Here is a 26010-nt window from a genome sequence, read left to right as displayed (position 1 = left end):
TAATCGACACTGCTATCCTGAGATAAAAAATTTAATTTTATGCCACATAAAATAACATTTCCCACATTTCTGGAATTTCATTCCATACAGGTACATGCATAGCAACACATTTTTTTTGACACATTTTTTTTTTAAATGACATTATTTAGTTGTTTTTCTGTAGGAAAGATTACAATGAGTCATCCATACCAAGTGTAAACCCTTCTCCGGGTAGACTTCAGTAAACACTTCACACAGTTTCTGGGGTCCAAGTATAAAAAGTTTCCCTTAATACTGCTTCAAATAACATTTCATCTTTTAAAAAGTATTGCATTAGAAGCCAAATATATAAAAAGAAAAGAAAAAAAGAATCAAACACACAGAGGTTACCTTTTTAAGAAGAGTTCTGCATTGACAAGAAAAACATTTTGAAGCATAAAGAAACATCTAGGACAAACTAGACTCTACATGTATTGACAATTTTAAACTCAGAAAACTTGATTGCAAGTATTTTAGGATATGTTGACACATTTTTTTTTCTTTTTAATCAATTTCTACAATTCATGTGGCTTTCTGTAATTCCAAAACTTTCATAAACTTGTTTTTCATTTCAAGCTGCAACTATTATTAAATAAATAAATACAAAAAAAACACACACACACACAAACTACCAACACAGAATATTCCCAACAAATATTTTAAACATTTCTAATAATTGACTGGTAGGATAAATCTCCTGATTTGATTGTCCTCCTGCTGCCATGTACACCAGCATGGAATTGTAAAAATGTCTTTTGTTTTTGACCACAACGGGGAAAAAACAGTGCTTGTGAAAAATCTAACATGTGAGTCCACTTTAAAGAGGAGGGAGCATGTCACTTTTAGTCATCACAAATAAGGTGATTAGGTGACAAATGGTGTCAGATTTTGTTAAATTGCTACAACTGGGAATGTTGTCCTGCACTCTTAGAAGAAAAGGTTCTATATAGAACCTTAAAAGGTTCTATCAGCGCTACGTATTTGGAACCCCTAAAAGGTTCTATACACTCTTTAAAAAATGGTTCCTCTGGGTTCTATATAGAACCCTGGGGTTCCATACTTGGCCAATAGAACCTTTTACCAAAAAAAATGGTTCTATATAGAACCATTTTGGAGTTCCATATATGAACCATTTCTGGTTCTAAATAGAACCATTTCTTCTAAGAATGTGGGCTTCTACTACTACTACTGTGACCTAGATTTAAAGACAGGCGACAGGTCCACTATTTAACGTGCTCCGCTGTGTGTGACGAGCAGTAAAACTTCTTGTGTGTTATAAAGTTCGAAAGGTTGTTAAACTGGATGTCACACGGGCGGCAGTACTTTAAATTACTCGTGCTGGCAGTGGAGCCGTTCAACATCCTCTTGAAGCTCTTCCTCTCTTCCTCAGTCTTTGGAGATGTGCTTTCCTCATAGTCGCTGGAACTGACCGGTGTAGCCGAATCAAGTTGCTTAGGTCCAGCGTCGTCCATCTCGTTTTCAAATTCAAGACCGTTCTTTAGGGATGAGGACTTGGGGTCATCCGCGCTAAGATGGCTACCGTCAGGCATCGGCTGGTCTTTCTCTCCTTCACTGCCCTCGTTCGGACTCTGCCTCCGATCGCTTTGTGACACCAGCATCCCTGTAGCGTAATCAGTGGGTTTGATTTCATAGTAAGGCCAAATTTGTTCCTCAGGTCTCATTTTCTTTGCGGTGGGTTGAAACACGGCCCTCGGGTCATCTTTCACTGGCATTAGTTGATCCTCGCCGGAAGCTTGTATGTCAGAAGTTGTCGGGAGCTCAAAGAGGGAAGACGACGAATTCTCTTTTTTGATGTTTTTGTTCTCGGTGGAAGCATTTAGCAAAACGGTACCTGGGCAGAAGTTCTGTTTGTGCTTAAGATAGTCCTCAACTTTGTTGAAGCTTATCTTGCACACAACACACTCATGATAATCCATAAGTCCTTTCGGGGAAATCGGAGTGTTCCCAAACTGTGGTGTGCATTTTTTACTGAGATCTATTGGTGCATCACCTTCTTCCTTAGATGTTACATTACATTTGGACACAAGAGCTGATTTCGTGACCGTCAATGAAGCCTCGGGATATTTGGGTACTAACCCCTGGATCATGTTGTATCTTTGATGGTCCTTTGATAAGTATGGCATTCCAAGAAATGATGCCAAACTCATAGGTGGCATGTTGTGTTCTTGTTCGGGAGTGCCCATCTCATATGCCTTTCTTCTTTTGCGTGGACGCACTGACTTCTGATTGGCTGATCCTTTATTGTTGGCCCGTTTTACTTGAGGATCGTGGCGAGTGGCACAGTAATACTGCTTGTGCACCATGTAGGTCTCATGTCGACTGAAGGTGATTTTGCAGGCCTCGCATGTTGTGTGGTTGGGGTCGGTTTCAGTCGGTGGCGATTGCAAATCCAGCTGTGTGCCGTTTGGTCTTTCCTGCGCACCAGATGGAGTTGAGGCTTTTTTAACGTGCGCCGACAGCTCATCTGTCACTTTTCCACCTGCGATGGGGTTCGACTCATGCCCTTTCACTTCAGATGGATGGCTGGCATTTAGCATACCTCCAATTTTAGGGCTTACAGTGCCTGCTGGTTTATCCAGTAGTCCAGGGAAGTCGTGTGGCTTTTCCCAGCGAGTGTTGCAGTAGTGCTTCTTGTGCACCAAATAGTTATCAAGGTTGTTGAAGGTGATGTTGCATTCAAAGCACGTCGCTCCTTTTGGCACAAGTGTGCTGTACATCACTGGAGGATAAGAGTTTCCCCCATGACGTAACCTGCGATGGACCAGCTCGGACATTTTGGCCAGTATCTCAGATGCCTGCGGGCCCATTGTAATATCCTGTGAGAATGGGATTTGTGGTATGTAAGGGGGTATGGGAAAGGCAGGAGGCAGTTGGTGCTGAATGGGCGAGGAGGCTAAACGGGGACTCGAAGGTTCTGACTTTACTCTTGAGTATGAAACGCTAGCCTTGTTTCCTGAGTTTCCCTCAATCTTAGTGGATGTCTGGCTGCTTTCTGTGCTTTCCAACTCGGAGATTTGACTCATATCACGCTGTATTGTTCTTTCCTGAAGGTCTTTTATGTTTGCGTTAGCTCTGACTTGTTGAGGGCTGCCTGAAATGCTGCTAGGAGAGTTGTCTTCTTTGAGTTTGTTGACAGCACAGCTATGTCCGTGTAGCTCCTGGTGTTTGGCCAGTTCTCTGGGAGTTTGGAAAGTGAAGTGGCAGTGACCGCATCTCAGGCCGGTTTGGGATAGATGGGAGAGGATGTGGTGCTGGAGTGCCATAAGAGTTTCAGCGGTGTAGTCACAAATTGTGCATTTCAAGTTGCTTCCAGTTGATATCTCATCTGACTTGAGAGCTTAACGAAACAAAAAAAACAGGAATGGTGTTAATGACCAACACTACAGAGATGTGTAAAGTACTAGAAACCTGGACTTGAGTAAAAGTACAAGTGCTCTATCAAAAAAGTGACTTGAGTAGAAGTTGAAGTGCTCTTTAAGCAGCACACACTGTTAGACCTTACCAGGTTTTTTACAGTAAAATGACGTGCTTTGAGTAATTTACTGTAAAATGCACTAAAACTCAAGTTAACTAAAAAACACAACTTATTAGTTTTAGTGCATTTTTACAACACTGTTGCCAGTAATCTACAGTAAAAATGCACTAAAACTCAAGTTAACTAAAAAATACAACTTATTAGTTTTAGTGCATTTTTACAACACTGTTGCCAGTAATTTACTGTAAAAATGCACTAAAACTCAAGTTAACTAAAAAATACAACTTATTAGTTTTAGTGCATTTTTACAACACTGTTGCCAGTAATTTACTGTAAAAATGCACTAAAACTCAAGTTAACTAAAAAATACAACTTATTAGTTTTAGTGCATTTTTACAACACTTTTGCCAGTAATTTACAGTAAAAATGCACTAAAACTCAAGTTAACTAAAAAATACAACTTATTAGTTTTAGTGCATTTTTACAACACTGTTGCCAGTAATTTACTGTAAAAATGCACTAAAACTCAAGTTAACTAAAAAATACAACTTATTAGTTTTAGTGCATTTTTACAACACTGTTGCCAGTAATTTACAGTAAAAATGCACTAAAACTCAAGTTAACTAAAAAATACAACTTATTAGTTTTAGTGCATTTTTACAACACTGTTGCCAGTAATTTACTGTAAAAATGCACTAAAACTCAAGTTAACTAAAAAATACAACTTATTAGTTTTAGTGCATTTTTACAACACTGTTGCCAGTAATTTACAGTAAAAATGCACTAAAACTCAAGTTAACTAAAAAAATACAACTTATTAGTTTTAGTGCATTTTTACAACACTGTTGCCAGTAATTTACTGTAAAAATGCACTAAAACTCAAGTTAACTAAAAAATACAACTTATTAGTTTTAGTGCATTTTTACAACACTGTTGCCAGTAATTTACAGTAAAAATGCACTAAAACTCAAGTTAACTAAAAAAATACAACTTATTAGTTTTAGTGCATTTTTACAACACTGTTGCCAGTAATTTACTGTAAAAATGCACTAAAACTCAAGTTAACTAAAAAATACAACTTATTAGTTTTAGTGCATTTTTACAGTAAATTACTGGCAACAGTGTTGCCAGTATTTTACTGTAAAAAACCTGGTAAGGTCTAACAGTGCACTTAAGTAGAAGTACTAAAGTATTCAACATTTTTGTACTTAAGTATTGCAAGTAGTTTATTTTAAAATTCACTAAGTACTAAAAGTACAAGTACAAGTATTGTGTCATGCAATTAGTGCATTAGTTGTCAATGTGTGTGTCAATCAATACCATTACCCTATAAAACTGGCGTGTGATTTAGGCAGCATGAAAGCCAACTTGCAACGAATGATTCGTAAAATTTTTTATAATTGTAACGAGTAACTAGCAGAACATTAAAAAAATATCGAAGTAAAAGTATTAAATTCATCGAAAATATCTACTGAAGTAAAAGTAGAAGTATGAGAAACAAACAATACTCTAGTAGAGTACAGATACAGCATTTTAGTACTTAAGTAGTTCTACTTCGTTACTATACATCTCTGGCCAACACCATCATACACAGTTTAGTCCAACCAAGGGTGTTCGCACAGATGCTTGATAACATTAGCAGTTTTTTAACATTTCCTGATCCACTATACCCATAATTGCCTGTCCTCTTTATACTAAACTATAACTAAAATGTGATGGAAAAGTCAAAACAAGGAAAAAAAAAAAACTAACAAAACAAACATTGGCTCTTCTAAAAAAAAAAAGCTACATCTTTTCTCTTTTTTATTTGTTGCTGGACAAATAGTTATTTAAAAAAAGAATGTCTTATTGGTTTACTCACAGTTATGTGTAGATAAGTGCATTTCCAGGGCATGGGAGCCTGCAAAGCTCATATTGCATTGTGGGTATGTGCAATTGCGGAGCATTTGATGGCTGATATTGGTGGTTTTCTCTGCAACCATCTCCGGGTCCCTTTGTCGCCCACTGCAGTAATACATAAGGTGGGCCTGGAGGTTTCTCTCACTCCGAAACCAGATGCCACATGCCTTACAGAGGAAGATGTCTTCTACAACGACACAAATGGAGACAAACATTTCCATATTGAATTATCTAAAGCTTGCAAAAAAACAAAACTGAATATCAAGAAATTTGAGACCAACAGATAATAAATGCTTAAAGGTGCAAAACGCAAGTCTCTTAGTTTTGAGATAAAACAATATAGTAATTCATTAGATAAAGAACAAAAAGGCAAGAAAGACCTATGAAGCGTTTTGTAACTTTAATTTATTGTAACTTTACCCCTGGCATGTTTATTTATTTATTTATTTGATTTTTTTTCTATGTGTACTATCATGTAAATCTCTTTGTATATTTTTTGTTGCAATAAAAAAAAAAAATCTAATCTGAAAAAAAAAAAAAAAGTCTCTGAGTTTTTGCAGAACTACGCCCCCACTGGTGACAAAGGGAAACTGCAACCAGAGCTGTGCCGCTCATGGGTCACACCATAGACTGTAAAAAGGATCACACACATGCACGTTTGCACGAGCTGTTCATAACCAAAGGAGCATCAGCCGCACACATCTTTTGCAGTCATAATGAGGTAATAAAGTTATAATTCTGCAAGTAATTTAAAAAGTATGAATGGAAAGGTAAATTACACACTTATGTGATCAGAGAAGGGCTCATTCAGCCCATCAGGCAATTGTTAAAGCATGTTTGGGTTAGAAAAACAGCTATTTTTAACATGAAATGTTGCATAATGCACCTTTAAATTTCACATTTTGATAATTTAATACAAAATAGTGACTTTGAAATGGTGCGAAATATTAAATATGTTTATAAATCTTTGTTTGAATTTTTTTTTTGTTCATGTCCAGGATTTGTTTTTTGTTTTGTTTTTTTAATTTAAAGCAGAAAAGGATCATACAAAAGTAAAGGTAATAAAATTAGGCTCAAGAGCACATCAGTCCCAGATACAATATACACTGTAAAAAAACATTGTTGGTTTAACTTAAAAAAAATAAGTAACCTGGTTGCCTTAAAATTTTAAGTTCATTGAAATGGAAAAATTGAGTCAATACAATGACGGAGATTAATTTAATCACCATAAACTCAAAATATGATGTTATCTGAACTACATAAATCATTTAAGTTGATTTGACAAAAGAAAAAAAAAATGTTGTGATTACAAATCATGAAAATATTTTTTTTTTACAGTGTACTGTAATTTGAATTGTGCAGTAATAAGATGAACCCCATAACCCAACCCTATAGACCCCATCAAAACAAATGTTGTTCTCATCAAATTCTTGTTAACTGTGATTAGAGAACGAAAGAGGGTAAATATCTAATTCCGGCAAACTGAAGGTCAACCTCGACCCTTGGTAATTCTCTTATCCATGGCAAACATGCACATCAGAGCTGTGATAACTCTTTGACATGGATTTCCATTTTTAACCAAGCACATTAATCAGTCTATCCACTGTGGCAGAGGTTTGATAATGCAGGACTCACTGTTGATGATAGCGCCGGGCAGTATGGATGCCATGGCGGCTTGCTGAGGAAGGAGTTGGATGCCGTCCAGCTGTCGGGCCGGGTACATCCCTTGACTATAGGGAGTTTGGGCTGGTGTTTGAAGATGCGAGTGCAAATCCACCACACAGGCTGCAAGTTCATCTCCTTCCATTATGTGTTTTGTTGTGGAACACCACACATGTCCTCCTGTGAGTAAAAGCAAAGATTAGGGTTTAATAGAGGATATTAACCATTTAAAGGCAGTTTTTTATGCTATCTGAGGTTCCTTGAGATTGACGTACATACATACATGGTGCTTTCTATTATGTTTTTGACAGTGTGGATTCAATGCAAGACCCCACAAACTAGTTTTTATTTTCAGAACCAAAATTAAGTTTCTCCTTTTATCCGTTTTATAGACCTTATGTAGCCCCGCCCCTTTTCAGCGCTGTGCTCGTTGTCTTTTTCTTCCGGTCTGTATTTTCACAGCGATCTTGCCGAAGTTACGACGTCACTCTGTAGGCCAAAACGCGGAAGTGAGTTAGCATTTTAGCACTACGCTTCCCTCGCTCTAAAGCCTATGGGATTTTTGAATGGGTTTTTGCTAAATCGCCTGAAATAAGGTCTGTGGTGAACAAAGCCTCTAAATATTTTCACATTTTGATCTATGACATAGAACACACAGTTATAACCTGCTTGTGGTTTTATAAACTTTATTGTGTCTGATTGTGTTTTTTAAAATCTTTATAGACCATTTTGCAAGATGTAAACAACACTGGTCCAGAAACACTTCCTGTTTTCTTTATTTCACATGTAAAGAAAACATCGTAAAGATGTTTGTTTATCTTTTTGATTCAGTTTTATATGTTCTGTTGGTTGTATCTTATCCCAGCTTTTATGTAGTGTTAAAAAACTGAAACAGGAAGTGCTTCTGGACCACATCTTGCAAAATGAATTTACTTGTAAAGATTATAGACAAAACGTGTAGGGTCACAACCCTTTGTTAAACACAAAGATCTTTTTTTTTTTTTGCGATTTTCCAAAAGTCTATGGGGAAAATGCATTGCTTTTCGACCGAGGGAACCCATTCGCCGCTAGCTTCGGAGTCGTCCTACAAAGTGACGTCATCACTTCGGCACTCTATTTACGATGAACGGCTCGTTTTAAAATCTTCCCGGTCTACTGACATTTGTTAAGACATCTGCTTTAAACATTACAATCTCCATGATAACTTTCGTTAACTTTACATTAAGTAAATCCACTTCAAAAGCTAATACAGAGCGACCGCAAAAACGGAAGTTCAATGACAATATTCTAAAGATGGCGGCGCCCTTGTTTTTCTGGTGCATAAGGTCTATACTACATACATAAAATCAGCATAATGGTAAATGCAAATATAATACTTTTTGATCCCACATACAGCATGCTGTCCTACACACACATGAAATGCCTGCATCGCTTTGAAGCCACAACAAACAAGTGAGGGACGAGTATATTGCCGAATGCGCTGCACATTTTCCCAGAGAATGGACATCTGGGATAAAAGCACAGCATTATCAAATTGAAGGGCTGCGGATGAAACGTTCCACTGGAGTCCACAGAACAAACTCATTAGCTAGTTAAAAAGGAGAGGAGTGCTTTGTGACTGAGATAACATTTATCTGTCTAAATGACGGACTTTCTGTCTGCGCGTCATCTTCCATTGAGGGGATTAAAGTTTTAAATATGACTATTTACAAAAGTCTGCAACGCAAGATAACAAGAAGAGACATGATATGCCAACACTAAATGCTAGAATTAGGATGTGGACTAATTGAGGAGTTAGACAATGAGGATGAAGTACACTCAATGCTACCTTTCAAAGATGTGTAAGCGCTTTCTGACAACATGTCGAAGGAGAAAAAAATGACCTGTGATGCGGTCGTGCCTCCTGCAGGGAAATGCTAATTGCATGTGCTTGGATAGGACTCGGTATTGTGGTGGTGTTTTCAATGTCTATTCAATCAATTCAACAATGCGTTTGTTGCTTCAGAACCCACATTTTTGCAATGAAGACTACCAACATTTTCTATCATACAAAATTAAAGAAATTTTATAGTACATTTTGGATATGACAATGATTAAACCAAGTTACCAGTTTGAATGTAGTAAAAAATTGTCTGGTATTTTGTAAACACTATACTGTCGTTAGCAGGGTGCATTTTTATAAACAAATCTAAATACTGCACAATGTATTGTAGCATTTGCAAACCAATTTCATGAAACAAATATAAACAAAGTGAAAAGTTATTTAATCTCTCCTCAGCCTATTTTATTTGCTATTTTAGTCCGTTCAGAGCAATCCAACATTTATTTTGGCATGACACACTGAACTAAAAACATTGAGAGGTATACATTCTCCCTTTCCTCCCCTGCCTCTTTAACCATGAATCCAATGATAAATGTGTGGATCTGTTTCTTCCTGATTCAGTTTCTTGCTCATGAAAGCTGAAACGCATGCACGAGTTTACATTATGACAAAAAAGAAAAGAAAGTTACAGGCTGCAGGGAAACGTCATAGTAATAACATTTTGTAGAATGTGCTTTAAAGTGCTGTATGGAGTCGGACTGGTGCTTTCTTTCTGAGGAATCTGTGTAAATGTAAGTACCAAACCTTTACCACAAGGTGGCGACACCCTCACCTTGTGAGGTCTATCAGGTAATTTGATTGCTTCTCTTTAAAATGCCGTTCATTTTTCTCAGTGCTTTTAATTAATAATTCATAGTTTTGATTTGCCTGCCATCTCGTTAGTTTGATTTAAAAACTTTAAAATCACACATTAAAAAAAAATAGAAAATTATGTTTCAATTTTAACAGTAGTCATGTTTATTTTACCCCTCATTTCCTGACAGTTGTATAAGGAATGCCTGAACACGTGTTGAGCTAAAAAGTAACAACAAAAAAATGAAATGTAAAATGTAAGATTCTGTTTCAAATAAATGTTGTTCTATTATTTATATTATTTAACCAAAAGAATCCTGAAAATGTTTCCAAAAATATATATACAGTAGCAGCACAACTGTTTTCAATAATAGTGAGAAATATTTCTTGAGCACCAACATTTTAAAACAATCAACCGAGCCTGAATCTTTAAATAGGGAAGAACAAAGGGAAGAAAACAGGTTTGTAGAGGTAATTAGTGTGAAAGTTTCTGTTACTTAACAAAAAACATGAATGTTTAATGAAGCTGTACATCCCAAAGGCTTTATAATTCAGGGTTAAAAGCATTTAAACCCATTTCAAAATTACACACAACAACACTAAACTAAAAAATATATTGATGGTTTAACTTAAAAAAGTAAGTAACCTGGTTGCCTCAAAAATTTTAAGTTCATTGAACTGGAAAAAGTGAGTTAATACAATGAAAGAGATAAATTTAACCATCAGAAACTCAAAATTAGATGTTATCTGAACTAAATAAATTATTTAAGTTGATTTGACAAAAGAAAAAATGTTGTGATTACTACATTGTAAAAAACAAATATTGTTGGTTTAACTTAAAAAAGTAAGTAACCTGGTTGCCTTAAAATTTTAAGTTGATTGAACTGGAAAAGGTGAGTTAATACAATGAAGGAGATTCATTTAACCATCAGAAACTCAAAATATTAAGTTATCTCAACTAAATAAATTATTATAAAGTTGATTTGACAAAAGAAAATATGTTGTGATAACAAATCTGCACTGTAAAAAAATATTTTCAAGATCTGTTCATTTTTTCTTTTGTCAAATCAACTTAAATAATTTATTTAGTTCAGATAACTTTTTGATGATTAAATCAATCTTCATTGTATTAACTCACTTTTTCCATTTCAATCAACTTAAAATTAAGGCAAACAGGTTACTTATTTTTTAAGTTAAACCAACAATATTTTTTTTTACAGTGAACACAATGACTTGAGGCAGAAAAAAGCTACATTACTTGAACACAACCCTCTTTATTTCACCCAGAAATTGTTTCAACACACTAGACAAAAAGTCTCCCCCCCAAAAAAACACATAATAAGTGTACTGAGATCTTGCAAGCACAGCATCAGTGTGCATGAGACAGCAGGGAGCTCACTTTCACCGCTCTATTCCATAAATCACATCTCTGCCTCACTGCATCCCAGAGTGCATCAGTCATATGGTTCTGTTCCCCCCGGGGGCCGCCCTCATGGAGCCCGGCTGAGTTTCAGCGCCCCGGGTATCACCTCTCCACCATCTGCCCCGCACACCTGCACCCTCATTGATCTGGTGGCCCACGCGCTACATCAAACACACACCAGAGGGGCATTGTGCGGCTTCCTGTGAGGCACGGCCAGAGTTATGTGCCTCTTTTTGTATATTCATGAGACAGACAGTGCAGTTAGTGTTTATTTTCCCGCAGCACACCACACCCCCGGCTTTCAGGTTCTGAAGAGCAGCGGTGGCTTGACGGGTCTGCCAAAAAAAAAAAAAAAAAAAAATATCCCGCCTTTTTCCAATTTCTAAATATGAGCTTTGAGAAATGAATCGTCTTCCTGACAGCTAGCCCACTGGTCCGGCTAAAGCGAATGCTGGCAGAAAGTGAGATTTAACTGGCTGGGTGAACTAAGCTTCCTTATGAGTGACAGGTCAAGACCTGCATCTGTCTAACTTTCTTTTTTGCTTCCTTTCCATCAGTCCAATGGATTCATTATGTCATCAAGTGACCTTGAAGAGGTCAACCTGTGATCTCCTCAGCTGAGGGAATTATAACACAGGCCCGATACACTCACGGCAAATTTCTTTTTTGGGGTAAAGATACATTTTAACAGCGGCAAACATCGAGGCAGAGTTCAGGTGAATATGTGCTGTTCGTTTTTCTCTCAATAATAAAATAAACACACAACAAAAATGACATCGGTGAGAAAGCAGCAGTTAAGAAAGCATCTGAGGATAAGATGCAAATCAATTCAAATCAAGTCACGTCATATATCCCTTGAAGCTATACAGTATTAAATATGGGAGAAATAAAGTGTCAGTGTCACTTTTAATTAGAATTACCGATTCAATTTCTACCATAAAGCAGATTTCCGATATGTTCATGTTTTTTCTTGTCTCGGGCTGAACAGAAGAAATGAACTGGAAAAGATGTCCTACAAAAAAAAATATTGTTGGTTTAACTTAAAAAAGTAAGTAACCTGGTTGCCTTAAAATGTTAAGCTCATTGAACTGGAAAAAGTGAGTTAATACAATGAAGGAGAATTATTTAATCATCAGAAACTAAAAAATATTATGTTATCTGAACTAAATAAATTATTTAAGTTGATTTGACAAAAGAAAAAATGTTGTGGTCACTCACTGTAAAAACATTTTTTCTTTTGTCAAATCAACTTAACATAATATTTTCAGTTTCTTTAGTCTTAGGAGTTTGTTCAAATCCCTAACCGTAAGTACACTTTTAAAGTTTTAAATAAAACAAATAATATGTTCTTACAAGAAAAAAATAATAATTCAAACAGTTACTTGCAGTTTCTTGGAAATTATCTGTAAAGTTTACTATAGCCCTCTCTGAGTGAAAAATCATTTCAAAGTAAATCCACACTGTAAAAAAAAATATTTTCAAGATTTGTTATCGCAACATATTTTCTTTTGTCAAATCAACTTTATAATAATTTATTTAGTTGAGATAACTTATCATTTTAAACTAATCTCCTTCATTGTATTAACTCACTTTTTCCAGTTCAATCAACTTAAAATTAAGGCAACCCAGGTTACTTACTTTTTTAAGTTAAACCAACAATATTCTTTTACAGTAATCACAACATTTTTTTCTTTTGTCAAATCAACTTAAATAATTTATTTAGTTCAGATAACATATAATTTTGAGTTTCTGATGATTAAATGAATCTCCTTCATTGTATTAACTCACTTTTTCCAGTTCAATGAACTTAAAATTTTAAGGCAACCAGGTTACTTACTTTAAGTTAAACCAACAATATTTTTTTTACAGTAAGTGCAACAATTATAGTGATGCGTGCCTTAAAAAACAGCACTAATAAGCTGAAGATTGTGACTCCAGCTGCTCCTCTGAGAAACACACAATAAGATGCACAGAAATAAACGTGTCTAAATATGCGACAATTTGTTTGTCGCTGCAGCTCCACACTCTTGTGGAAGTAATGAAAAGCAATGTCTCCCACTTAACACCGGGATGGATCCAGGCGCTCTCTCCGATAGAGACCGGGGCTGTTTATTAAATGATGGAATTTGACTGTTTCTTCCGCAGAATGTTATCAGCTGGAGAACAATCGTGCCCATGGTCTCGCACCCTCACTGGCTTGCCCGGCTGCTCATTAGCCACAGCATATTTAATCCAGAAGTTTCTTATCAAACGTGACACCTGCATCTCCGAATGGCACTTTCCCTGTTCATTGGCATGTATTTGGGTGAGTAGACTCCAAGGTGCTTTGTGGAGATTAAGAGAGGAAGAGAGAGAGAGAATGAGCGCTTATTTTATCATTTAGTGGGTCTGGACCGTATCCAAGCAGTTTTTGTCTTGTTGTTGTAATTAGAAAGCATTTTAAGCGATAACAGCTGCTGCTGAATATGAATATGGATAGAAGCACATCAATTCTGCCTGAGATAGACCCCCCATCATCCCTCCCCCTCGCTTACTGTTTCAAACTGCAGTTATCTTAATAAAGGAGGAAAGTGTAGCTATAGCCGTTCAACTTGGTTATTTTAGCATTTTTGATTGAAGTCTTTCTTGACAGTCTCTGTGTTACATGTGAAGCATTCAAATCACAGAATCGCTGACAGGCAGCAACTCATTTCCATACACGAATATGTAATTAAGCTTTGTGACAGCTCCTTAATAGCTGCGCGCTACCCCGTCAGAGCTATACTTTGCCCAGTTGACGTGTTGTTGAATTGAGATGCACATACAGCACATCTAGGCTAGGCTTGACACTTCAGAGGTGAGCATTTAGCTTACAAAACAGAAAATAAACTATAAAATCGCAAAACATGGATGTAAACAAAAACTACATGTAAACTTTAAATAATCTTAAACCAGTAATGTTTATGTTTAATGTTAACAAAGACAAACGCAAAAGAAAATACAAAGGTGTAAGGTAAACATTAACAATATCAAATGCAAACATTACATAAATAGGTAAACAAAGCCAAATATAAAGGGAAACGTTAACAAAATAAGTAAACGTACACTGTTAGACCGTACCAGGTTTTTTACAGTAAAATACTGGCAACACAGTAATTTACTGTAAAAATGCACTAAAATTAATGAGTTGTATTTTTTAGTTAACTTGAGTTTTAGTGCATTTTTACAGTAAATTACTGGCAACAGTGTTGCCAGTATTTTACTGTAAAAAACCTGGTAAGGTCTAACAGTGTAAATGTAAACATTGCTTTAGATTTGCCTTTGTTAACCTATTTTTGTTTTAAGTATTCGTTAACAAAGTCAAATGTAAAGGTAAATGTTTATAAATGAGTTAACCCTAAAACCGTATTCTGGACAATTGTGGGCAAAATAGTTTTGATTTTTTTTTAAAAAATACTTCCCTTGATCTGAGCGGTACAAGACTTAAGTTTGCCTCCTGAACACACACACAATTTTTTTTTACTCAATTCTACAATGTTAAGAGGGTGAAAAAAACCCTCCGTAATCTTGTATTTGGGTCAAAAATGGGCACCCATAGAAATGAATGGGAAAAACTGTAATTTAGAGCATTCTAAAATAAGCCAAAATAAGACACCAGGTGACAGCAAAGTCACTTCATCTTTAGGTTTTAGCTCTGAGAACTTATTGGAATGATATTTTAATGTAGTTAAAAAAAATAAAACAGAAAACAAAAAATAAGCATAATTTAGCATATTAAGCATAAAAATAAGCATAATTTACATAGAAAATATGGTACTTTTTGAAGTAAATAAATTCAAAAATACCCCCAAAATAAAAAAAAACACCATAAATGGATAGACAAAACTTTATCGAAGACAGTGATATAACATTTATAATAAATGAAAATTAGGATCACACCTCAGTCCTCTGTGCCCACATTTGTCCACAATTACAGGATTAAGGGCTATAAAGTGAAGACGCTTTGAGGGTTAAATCTAAATGTTAACATGTTAAATGTAAACAAAATAAAAAAAAAACATCTGGTGATGCTAAAAAAGTTACGACGGATTTCTAGATTTGTAATTACCAAATCTGTGGAATTTTGTTAAATAAAAAGCTGCGCTCTTATACTCCGTCATACACAACAGGACACTGGCGGGGCCTCACTAGGGATTATGGTCGATGATATATTATGCAAATCACTGTTATTTCTTTCAGTAGATCATCACTCCGCTCACACTGGGAAGATTTATGCCACTTAGTTGAGTACCCTCTGACCCTATAGAGTCATACCAGTGAGAGACTTTCATCCGTCTGTCTGACTGAAAAACAACTGCAGCTTCTATAAAAATAAATAAAAACAAATCTCGGGAGAAAATGTTTACTTTTATCTTGGGGTATTCAGTATTGTAGCTTGGGACCCTCTTCTTTTTTCCAGGTAATGGGATCGAGCAGGAGAGAGGGTGGGAGGGACGGAAGGAGGGAGAGATTGTGAGAAAGGGAGGAGAGATACCCCTCGAGCGAGCGCCTCAGTGGGAAGAGGATTATGTGCTTCCGCTTTTCTACCTTCTAGCAAAACTCCCGATTGGTTTCAGAAAAACTCAATTAAACTTTGTCTCTGTCGACTTCGTCTTCAGTGAGAATCGAACTGAAATTCCTCTGACATAATGCTGTAACCCTGTACAAGGAGACACAAGAAGATAGACACGAGATTGCCGTTTTAAACGCTCAAAAACAACATGATAGAAGAATTCACCAACAAAACAAAAAAAAGAAAATATTTAAGGGAGTAATTCACCTAAAAATCAGGTTGTTCAAATCCCTGCTGTTATTTTTCTATGGGATACAAAAGGAGAATCTTCATGCTTTTCCACACAGCGTACATAACTCAGAGTGACTACATCTGATGATTTACTCTCCTCCATGTCATCCAAGATGTCCATGTCTTTCTTTCTTCAGTCGAAAAGAAATTAAAGTTTTTGATGAAAACATTCCAGGATTTTCTCCATATAATGGACTTCAATGGGGTCCAAACGGTTCAAGGTCCAAAAGACAGTTTCAGTACAAACTGCAAACTGTTCAAAGGGCTTTAAACGACACCAGACGATGAATAAGGGTCTTATCAAGCGAAACGATCGCTCATTTAATAAATAAATAACAAAGTTTAAGTTTTATAAGCTCAAATGCTCGCCTTGCTCTGCTCTGTGACGCGCGTTCGTGACTCTCCTGTTCGAACTCGTTCATCAAAATGAACAAATCTTTTTTCGAGTCATGACTCGAAGGGTCCTAGATAAGACCCATATTTATCGTCTGGAATCATTTAAAGCCCTTTGAAGCTGCACTGAAACTCTCATTTGGACCTTGAACCGTTTGGTTCCCATTGAAGTCCATTATGTGGAGAAAAAACCTTCATTTCTTTTCGACTGAAGAAAGAAAGTCATGGACATCTTGGATGATGGGGGTGAGTAAATTATCAGCAAAAGTTTTTTTTTGTTTTTTTTTTTAAGTGAACTACTCCTTTAAGAACTAATTTGGTCAATCAGCAAAGAAAAGGAAATCAGTTTCACTTTTTCAATTGAAAAATTAGACCTATCTTTTCTTAGGACCAGTTTTGAAGAAGAAAAATTAGATGACTAACTTTTAAGACTAGTTTACACAGATGGATATTGTGTGGATTTTTAAAGAATAATAATAATAATAATAAAAACATAAATGTGAAGTTCATGATTTTGTTAAAACACTAAAAAGTCAATAAAATAAGGGTAACACTTTACAATAAGGTTCATTAGTTAACATTAGCCAAAGCATTAACTAACGACGAGCAATGCATTAGTTACAGTGTTTATTAATCTTTGTTAATGTTAGTTAATATAAATAGAGCTGTTCATTGTGTGTTCGTGTTAGTTCACAGTGCATTAACTAATACAACCTTTGATTTTAATAACGTATTAGTAAATGTTGGAATTAATATTAACTACGATTAATAAATGCTGAAAAAGTATTGTTCATTCTTAGTACATGTTAACTAATGAACCTTAGTGTAAAGTGTTACCAAAATAAGTAATTGTATTGCAAATGATTTAAATCTTATCTTCAAGGTTGACTGGGAAGAGGAATTGCAGATTTTCAAGATAAACTATATTTAAGCAACATTATAAATGTTCCACACGGCGGCTAGTGCTATCACAGGAAACTACAAGTGATAAGCCGACGACCACCGTTTCCCCTTGCTGTGATGTGCCAGGACTGTTTTCTTCATTCTGTTGACCCCAGATTCACCTTAATAGAGCTGCTCCTTCCCATCACAGACAGCCATAAGCCTGTCAGATATCAGTCCATCAAGAAATGAGACAGAGGGAGAGCGAGACAGCAAGCATGAAATATGAAGGGAAGAGAGTGAAAGTCAAGGGGGGGTTGGGATGATAAATCAAAAGATGAGGTCTACATCACCTAATGACCAGAATAAACCTCTTTCCTGTTCAGTGACAGAGTCTCTGCAGTCCTTAAGCCGTGTCCCTCCTGATCCAGACATCCACTACCATCAAGCCAGGATTTATGACGCATCACAACCCCATGACAACATCCAGCAGCTTCATAATCTCATATTTTTTTCTGACATTTCCAGCCTCGACACATTCACTCAAGATAAGCCAAAAGCCCTCTGACAGGATAGAGAGCACATATAAAACACACGCTTAAGAATTTAACTGCCCTCGTCGCAGGAACTCGCTTCATGAGACGCGACTGCAACTGCCACAACATTTCACATCAGACAACTCAACAACCCGTATTCTGTTATAGAGCCATACACACCCTCAATAGGGACACACTGTCAACGATATGTGTGGTCAGCCAGCACGGGGTTTTAAATTGAGACTCTTTTAGGAGAGTTTTACTTAAAAAAAAAAAGTTTAGATTGTCATTTCAACTCAAATGTTTCAGGCAAGTCGACATACTCATAATACTCATAATGATTCTTTAATCCAAAGATCAATCTTTTTCAATAGATGTGTGAACAAACTTGACCAAACATTATTTGTAGCGCACATTCTATCATCTCTTCCTCTTTACTACACTGTAAAAAAAAAAAAGTCTGTTAAATTTAAAAAAATGTTAAAAGTACGGTAGCAACATTTTAAGTTTTACAGACTTTGACCGTATTTAATTTTACAGCAATAAACCGTAATTCATTATTTGATATAATGTTACTGACATTTTGAAGTATTAATATCTGCTTTGATCAATTGCAATACACCGACAGCCAATCACAGCAGTAATGAGAGTCAAATGATCAATCAAAGCTCATCATAATCAGCTCTTCCTCAAGAAAGTTCATACCATTATATAGAAGCAGCACAGTGTCATTCACACAAACATTAAACACCATCATGGTAACTTGTTGAAATTTAAAAAATGAAATAAGAATTAATTCAACAACGTTAAATGTAACATAAAACCCTAATGAACATAACTGATAAGAAAAAACCAAGGAAATTATGAATAAACAGTTAAAATACATTAAATGTGAAGTGTGACGCAGGGAATTGTGGGAAAGTCAATTTACATTTTTTCACTGTAAATTATACAATGACTTCTTTTTCACTTCCAAAAACTGTAAATTTAACAGTATTTTACAGTAAAATTACATTAAAATGTACCATTATATATATATATATATATATATATATATATATATATCACAGTTATTTACCATATAAGGAAACTTTCTGTTAACCAATTAACAGTTTTTCACTGTAGCATTTTACAGTCTTTTACTGTTAAAATCACGATCATTTTTTAGCTATAGCACAAAATAAATATGAAAGAACCTCAGAAGGTTGAAAGATACAGTACAAATTACGGAAATGTATCATGTCTCGTGTAATTGCTCAATCGGTGTTTTAACGACGGACGTCAATAAAACAGCTTGTAAACAAAATGTCACGTAACATTTACCTCAGGAAAGCCATTCGATGTCCATAAACTTGTTAGTTAGCTAAAAAAACAACAATTTGTTAAATATATGCACTTTATTTCATAGCTTGGTTGAATTATAATGTAGAATGTAGATTGCGGTCTGTTATTTCTTGCCATGGACACAGTTCTGTTTACTCTGGAGGATAAACTCCTTTAAATCGATAAACTCCTTTTTAAATCAATATGTTGTGTCAAATTATTGATTTACCATGCAATAAGCGTGACAATGTAGAGCGAGGCGGTTGCTATAGCGAATACAACCCCTTCAGGCTGATTCAAGACGCATCAGCCCACCACATGGTGAAATTTACCAAATGTTAGCTGCGGGTATCAAGCCCTTTCCACGTTTGTTTTTATTCTTTTTCATAGCTTGTTGGTAGCAAAAGTTGTGTTTATCTGAAGTTGGCTGATCGGATATGATTTTCAGGAACGGAATTTTGAGAAAAAGCGGGATGCTTGGCACTCTTTTTTTTTCACATCACATATTTTAGTAATCATCATAAATTAGGTATCATTTGAAAGCTACAAACTCAAAATTCATCCTGTGAGTCCATTATGACATAATTTAGGTCACCGACATCCTCGAATGTTAGCCGAGCAAAATCATTTAAGTGAGCAGCCATCTCGAGATGACGTTCACTCTTCTATTTAGAACCAGAAATGGTTCCATCCCTTCCCCCGCTTCATATATGGAACTCCAAAATGGTTCTATAAAGATCTTTTTTTTTTGGTAAAAGGTTCTATTTGGCCAAGTATGGAACCCCAGGGTTCTATATAGAACCCTTTTTTAAGAGTGTATAGAACCTTTTAGGGGTTCCAAATACGTAGCGCTGATAGAACCTTTTAAGGTTTTATATAGAACCTTTTCTTCTAAGAGTGTATGAAACTGCGTGTCGTTAAATAGGATTGGCGTGAAATGCACAATGATACAATGAACGTGGATGAACACAATGTTTGAGGAGAGTGTGCCTCACCGCGTTCTTGAGATATATCCAAATCATAAGCTTATGAATCCGAATTGACTTGATTTGGAATATCAGTATCACACAAATGTTTTGCCCATATGGCCCCTGTACTGATGAGGCAAACACTTCATGGTTAAGTGCCAAATAACGTGAAAACAGACCAGTGGGGTTCAGAGTTAATCAAATGTGAAAACTGCTTTGAACTCTAATACATCACCAATCCAAAATATGTGAATATAGCCTTATAATATGCATACAGTATATAATTCTCACTGATGTGAGCAGCATTGGGAGAGCTAACTCTGCAATCTGGTATAGTACGCCAGGGAGTTGGACAGATATCCAGCCGCCTGGCCTAATCGATCCCGGCCCTCTTTCAGTTCCTTAATAAGTTCTCAGCTGAAAGCCCTTCAGTTCATCAGCGTTGTCTTTTAATTAAACGCAATCGCTGTGCCGCTCGCTGGTGGAGCGTGGACTCCTCCAGGGGGGCGGTGCTGTTTGAATACACTGATAATGAAATTTGACATTGCTGGAGATGTTCAACCATTCTTCTATTTCTCTGTGTTCTCAGATAAGTGCGATAAAGGCCTTTAAGTCTTTCATATCCTCAAGTCTTATTTCAAAATGGAGAAGGGGTTGTTCTCTGTTTAACTTACACATGTACTGTAAGAAGATTAATCAATTAAGCCCCTGCAGATAATAATAAAATAGTGAAGCACTTTAGCGGAAATATCACTTTTAGTCAAGGAGAGAGAGCAGCTGCAACAAAGAGTAATCTTTCTGCTCTTTAAACATTGAGTATTTGTTCGTGGAGTGGCAAGTTATTACTGTTCACTTTTTCTTCTCTTAGAAAAAAAATGGGGCCATGGTCTTTTTTTAAGATCCACTGTACATAAAAAGTCAAGACCCCATGAAATCGACATTATGAGTTCTGTGGCTTTTAGATCATCTAGCTTTGAGATCATCTACAGTATATTGTGGTGCACGGGTTTTAGACTTTTTAATGCCAATGACCCCTAAATTTGATGATCTCATTGTGAGGGACCCCGTCTAAAAATGCAAATACAGATAAATACACTACTGTTCAAAAGTTTCGGGTCCGTACAACTTTTTAATGTTGTTGAAAGAAGTCCTCAAGGCTGTCTTTATTTGAGCAAAAATACAGTTATATTGTGAAATATTAACTCCAGTATATGTTCTCTCATCTGATTGTTTTTATATGATCTTCATAGACTAATATTATGTGTAGCTTATATTACTATTGATAGTTGTTTTGTAATGCAATGTTTTAATGTCTTAAATTGTGTGCACCTGCCCGGGGACTGCGGATGAAAATTAGCTTCGGCTAACTCTGGCACAAAGCATCTCTTCGTAAGACTAATGTATTTTGTGCATTGTCCCTGATAAATAAATAAATAATAATTTAAAAAAAATTCCAGCTTTCCTAGTTTTCACTGTTATATGGTAGTGGGGTGCTATAGGAGAGTCTCCAGATCAAAACACAGGCAAAAAAGGAGCAGAAAACAAGTGATAAAAGCATTTCTTATGCACATTATAGTCTTTGATGCGTTCTTTGTCTTGATATATTACATGTTCAGATTATCCTACAACAAAATATTCAGGGGTCGTGACATTTTTGTGAAAATTATCAAAAATGCTGGCTACTTAAAAATAAAAAAAAAATAATAAAAATAAAAACGGACAGGGAAAGTTAAAAATAACAATTGTTCTTTAATATATTTTAAAATTAATAGAATGTATTTTAATGTATTTTTTATATTCATAAATTTGTGGAAACCTTATTATTTGGGATTATTTTATAGAAAGTTCAAAATAACGTATTTTATAAACAGTTTAAATAGTACAAGCAAAACTGAAAAGTCATTTTATTTAAGTTGATCCAGCAGGACTTTTATATGTGTAAAATAAAGTAGTCAATAGAATAAAATAATTATAGAATAAATAATCACGAGTCGTTAAGAGGCAAAATTCTATATATTTTAATTCTGTGTTTAATTAGCACCCATTAACATTATTTATTTACAATATATTTTTCACTGACTTTGAAAAAAAGAAAACTAAATCCAACAAATTTCAATCAATTGATACGAAATCAACCTACAACTTTCTTGCAATAGCAAGTCGCACATCATTGCTTGAGTCTCGTTCTACTCCCTTATTCCCTATGATGTGAATCAGTATAAACAAGAATTCAGACACTATTAAGGGCCTTGTTCCAATAAACACTGAATAATGTAACCCACGACACAATTACAAAGTCAGCCATTAAACATAGTTAGTATTTATCAAAACATATCTGCTCATGACTATCCTTCACTTGTTGTCAGTTGTGTTGTCCTGCCATTTCATGGGGTCTTTAACCGTTCACAGAAGCCTGAAAGAATTACAAATACATTTATAAGGCCAAAGAACACATTCTCACCTTTACTGTAAACAGCACAGTTGCTCTTCCCATCCTCTGGACTGACCCACATCATGTCCATCAGCCAGCGAGGACCTCCACTCAATACCAGCGAAACCTGCAACACAAAAATGAGCTGTTTCTAAGACCCGCCAACTCAAACAAATCATCTGATTGACAGCCGAGAGCAGATTTCATCATGTTACGAGTACATCACGGTCATTGACATACTGTGGATACGCAATCCAGCGGTGAGACTGTCCTATATAGTGAGCTTGTTTAAATTCATCATTCCCAAAAGCCCTTCCAAAGATTTCTCTCCATGTGTGTGTGTGTGAGAGGAAGCCACACCCTGTCCCGCTCGCCCTCTGAATGGCCGTATTGTTAGAGAGCCTCTGAATGTTCCACCTGATCGGATCTCATCCTTTGGGAGGTTTGGAATCCAGAATGGACTTGGAGACAGAAGAACCGGAATGCTGAGCACTGATCTTTAGACACATTGTACCCCTCTATCACCAGCATCACAGCTTCCTGAAACCAGCACACTGGGAATTCAAAGAACCGGCATGGGTTTCAAAGGGATGGACGGAGAATTTCATAATGACTGGATTGATATTTCTGTTGAAATACAAATAAATTGTGCTAACAATTGTGGGATATCTGTGATGTTGATAAATACAACTTTTTATTTTATATTGTTAATTTTTATTTTTATTTGTCTGCTTGCTTGTTTGTGCCTCCTGTGCTATGCCAATGCGGTTGGCTGGCTCATTGTTTTTTCTTGTGTTTAGATAGGGGAAACCTTTGACATTAGTTATTGTTCTAGCTATATTGTTTTTATGTTGTTGTTGTTTTTTTTTTTTTTTAGGTGTGACATCAAGATCTGTCCAGGGACAGCAGATGTAAAATAGCCTACTGGCTAATTCTGGCACACTGTACATTTAATCATGCATCATTAATGTGCATTGTCCCTGTTAAATAAACCTGAAAATAAATAAAAATGAAAATAAATAAATACAAAACATCCTAATTGGGCTCAGGAGCAGGACAACATTTCAACATTTTCTTCATCAGGCACAATTTTGTATGGTTTCAGAAAACTTGGAATGCAATAAGTACTTTAGTCAAGCTACTTTAGTACTTTTATCTGTCTGTTACATGGTTTATGTTGTTCAGAACTGGTTAGGTTTAGAATTAAGAAAAATCCATTAACCTCTAAACTGTCACCCCCCACTTTTTTGAATAGACATAAAAAAAAAATGCACATTTCGAACTTAAATGGTTGTAATTCAAGAATGCTTTGGAATATAGACATATGATTGGTCTTTTTTTAAAGAAGACATTTGGCAGATTTTTTGTCGAAGTGAAATAAATTAAGAAAGTGACACAGAAAAAAAGTTATAGAAACTTGAGTTTATGTAAAAATATTAATTATTTATATTTTACATAAAATATATATTTTCAAAACCTGGGCTACTCTAAAACTGCAGAAAAATCAAAGCCAAAAATCTGAACAAGTTGTGTTTCAAATTTTAGGTTGATATCTTAAAAAATGAGCTTTCAGTGAGATTTAGTTTGAGCGCAGTAGCTACTAAACTTTTTCACTAGGACACAACCAGACTCCATTACTGCCCATATAAGGGCGCCTGCACCTAAAATGCACATATTAGCACCTAAACTGTACTTATTAGCACCTAAAATGTACATATTAACACCTAAAATGTACATATTAGCACCTAAAATGTACATATTAGCACCTAAAATATACATATTAGGACCTAAAATAGACATATTAGCTCCTGAAATGTACATATAAACACTAAAAATGTACATATTAGCACCTAAAATGCAGCACCTAAACTGTACTTATTAACACCTGAAATGTACATATTAGCACCTAAACTGTACTTATTAGCACCTAAAATGCACATATTAGCACCTAAACTGTACTCATTAGCACCTAAAATGTACAAAAAATGGACAAAAGTTTACCTTTTGAAAAGGTACAGCCCCAGTGACAGCTTTTGTACCTTTTTTCTGAGTGTGTGATGGGGCAGTCGTGGCATGCTGTTGTAAAATGCACTTTTTAAAATGACGCTTAATGGATCAACTGATTTCAGGTTTTCTGAAAATTGATGTTGCTCAGGCAAAACAAAGAAGCTAGGGGCAGTGGTTCTCAACCTTTTTGACTTGAAGGCACAGTATGCAAATGATTTCACTTTAAATTAAGATTTGCATGTGTCTTTTTAGCATCTGAATTTGGATTAGAGTTGTAATATATTATTAATAATGTATTCATTTAAAAACCCAAGTCAGAGGTGTCCAGTCCTCCTCCAGGGGGGCACTTTCAGCAAAGCTTAGCTCTAACCCCAATTAAGCAGACCTGAACCAGCTAATAAAGGTCTCACTAGCCAAATTCTAGGCAGGTGTGTTGAGGCAAGTTGGAGTTAAAGAGTAACTAAACACTTAACCAACTTTTTTTAGTTAATGATCTGTAAGAATGGATCTTTATTAATACCAGTCATTGATTCGAGTAACTTTTTTGACATTTGTTTATAAAGTGTTCTATTTCTACAATATATGGTGTAAAAACGTCTCAGTGCTGCCCTCTTCAGGTTGAACGGTGGCTACTGCAGTTGAATTCTCCGCACTTCGTGACGTACGCAGGTTTCAGCTCAGTATAAAAACCATCTTGTGTCGTCAAAACCACTGTAGGGAGTCAGGAGTTGGAATTGTGAGTATTGACAACGACCAGGATAGAGGAAATGTAATGCTTATGGACTTAAAGGGTTAGTTCACCCAAAAATGAAAATTCTGTCAGTATTTACTCACCCTCATGTTGTTCCAACCCCGTAAGACCTTCGTTCATCTTCGGGACACAAATTAAGATATTTAAGATATTAAGATCGCTCCATAGGCTCTTTTTGAGGGAATGACACTCGCTGTCCTCGAAAAGTCATTAAAGACATCGTTAAAATAGTGCAAGTGACTACAGGGGCTCAATCTTAACTTTATCAAACGACGAGAACACTTTTTGTGCGCAAAGAACAACAAAAATAACGAGTTTATTTCAACTATTCACTTCCTTCTCCATGAGCCTGTAGTCAGTTAACGTAGTGTGATTGCGTAAAGCTACGTCACACGTAGGCTCACTATTGGCCGACGCTGGTCATGTGTGTGATGCGTGTGACGTACAATAACAGAAGCTTACGCTATTAAACTAGTAACCTGACTCGCGCAGAGGGAGAAATAAACCAATAGTTGAAATAAAGTCGTTATTTTTGCGCACAAATAGTGTTCTCGTCATTTGATAAACTTAATATTGAGCCACTGTAGTCACTTGGACTATTTTAACGATGTCTTTAATGACTTTTCAAGGACAGCAAGAGTCATTCCCTCAAGAAGCCTATGGACTAGTATGCAGGAGCGATCTTAATATCTTAAATATCTTAATTTGTGTTCTGAAGATGAACG

At 35.8% G+C, this 26010-nt stretch overlaps 1 protein-coding gene across 3 annotated transcripts in view; it reads right to left on the bottom strand.

The window, feature by feature from the left end:
• Nucleotides 1–15: 15 nt before the first annotated feature.
• zfpm2b (zinc finger protein, FOG family member 2b) overlaps nucleotides 16–26010 on the bottom strand; it is a 58818-nt gene continuing 32823 nt past the window's right edge. The window contains exons 1-5 of one of the 3 annotated variants that reach the window (XM_089122585.1): nucleotides 25369–25888; nucleotides 22558–22654; nucleotides 7049–7255; nucleotides 5376–5600; nucleotides 16–3376 (exon numbers count right to left, since the gene is read on the bottom strand). In XM_089122585.1, the coding sequence (XP_088978711.1) occupies nucleotides 1242–3376; nucleotides 5376–5600; nucleotides 7049–7255; nucleotides 22558–22654; nucleotides 25369–25374 (2670 nt within the window). In that variant the 5' untranslated portion in view covers nucleotides 25375–25888 and the 3' untranslated portion in view covers nucleotides 16–1241. Of the gene's footprint in view, nucleotides 3377–5375; nucleotides 5601–7048; nucleotides 7256–22557; nucleotides 22655–22767; nucleotides 24274–25368; nucleotides 25889–26010 lie in introns of those variants that run through there. The other 2 variants (XM_039680442.2, XM_039680441.2) reach the window with 2 other exon arrangements.

This window comes from Pimephales promelas, chromosome 18, assembly GCF_988280905.1.
Source record: "Pimephales promelas chromosome 18, fPimPro1.hap1.1, whole genome shotgun sequence".
NCBI classification, from domain to species: Eukaryota; Metazoa; Chordata; class Actinopteri; order Cypriniformes; family Leuciscidae; genus Pimephales; species Pimephales promelas.
Note: the sequence above shows the minus strand (reverse complement) of the source record. Positions and strands in the feature narration are given on the sequence as shown.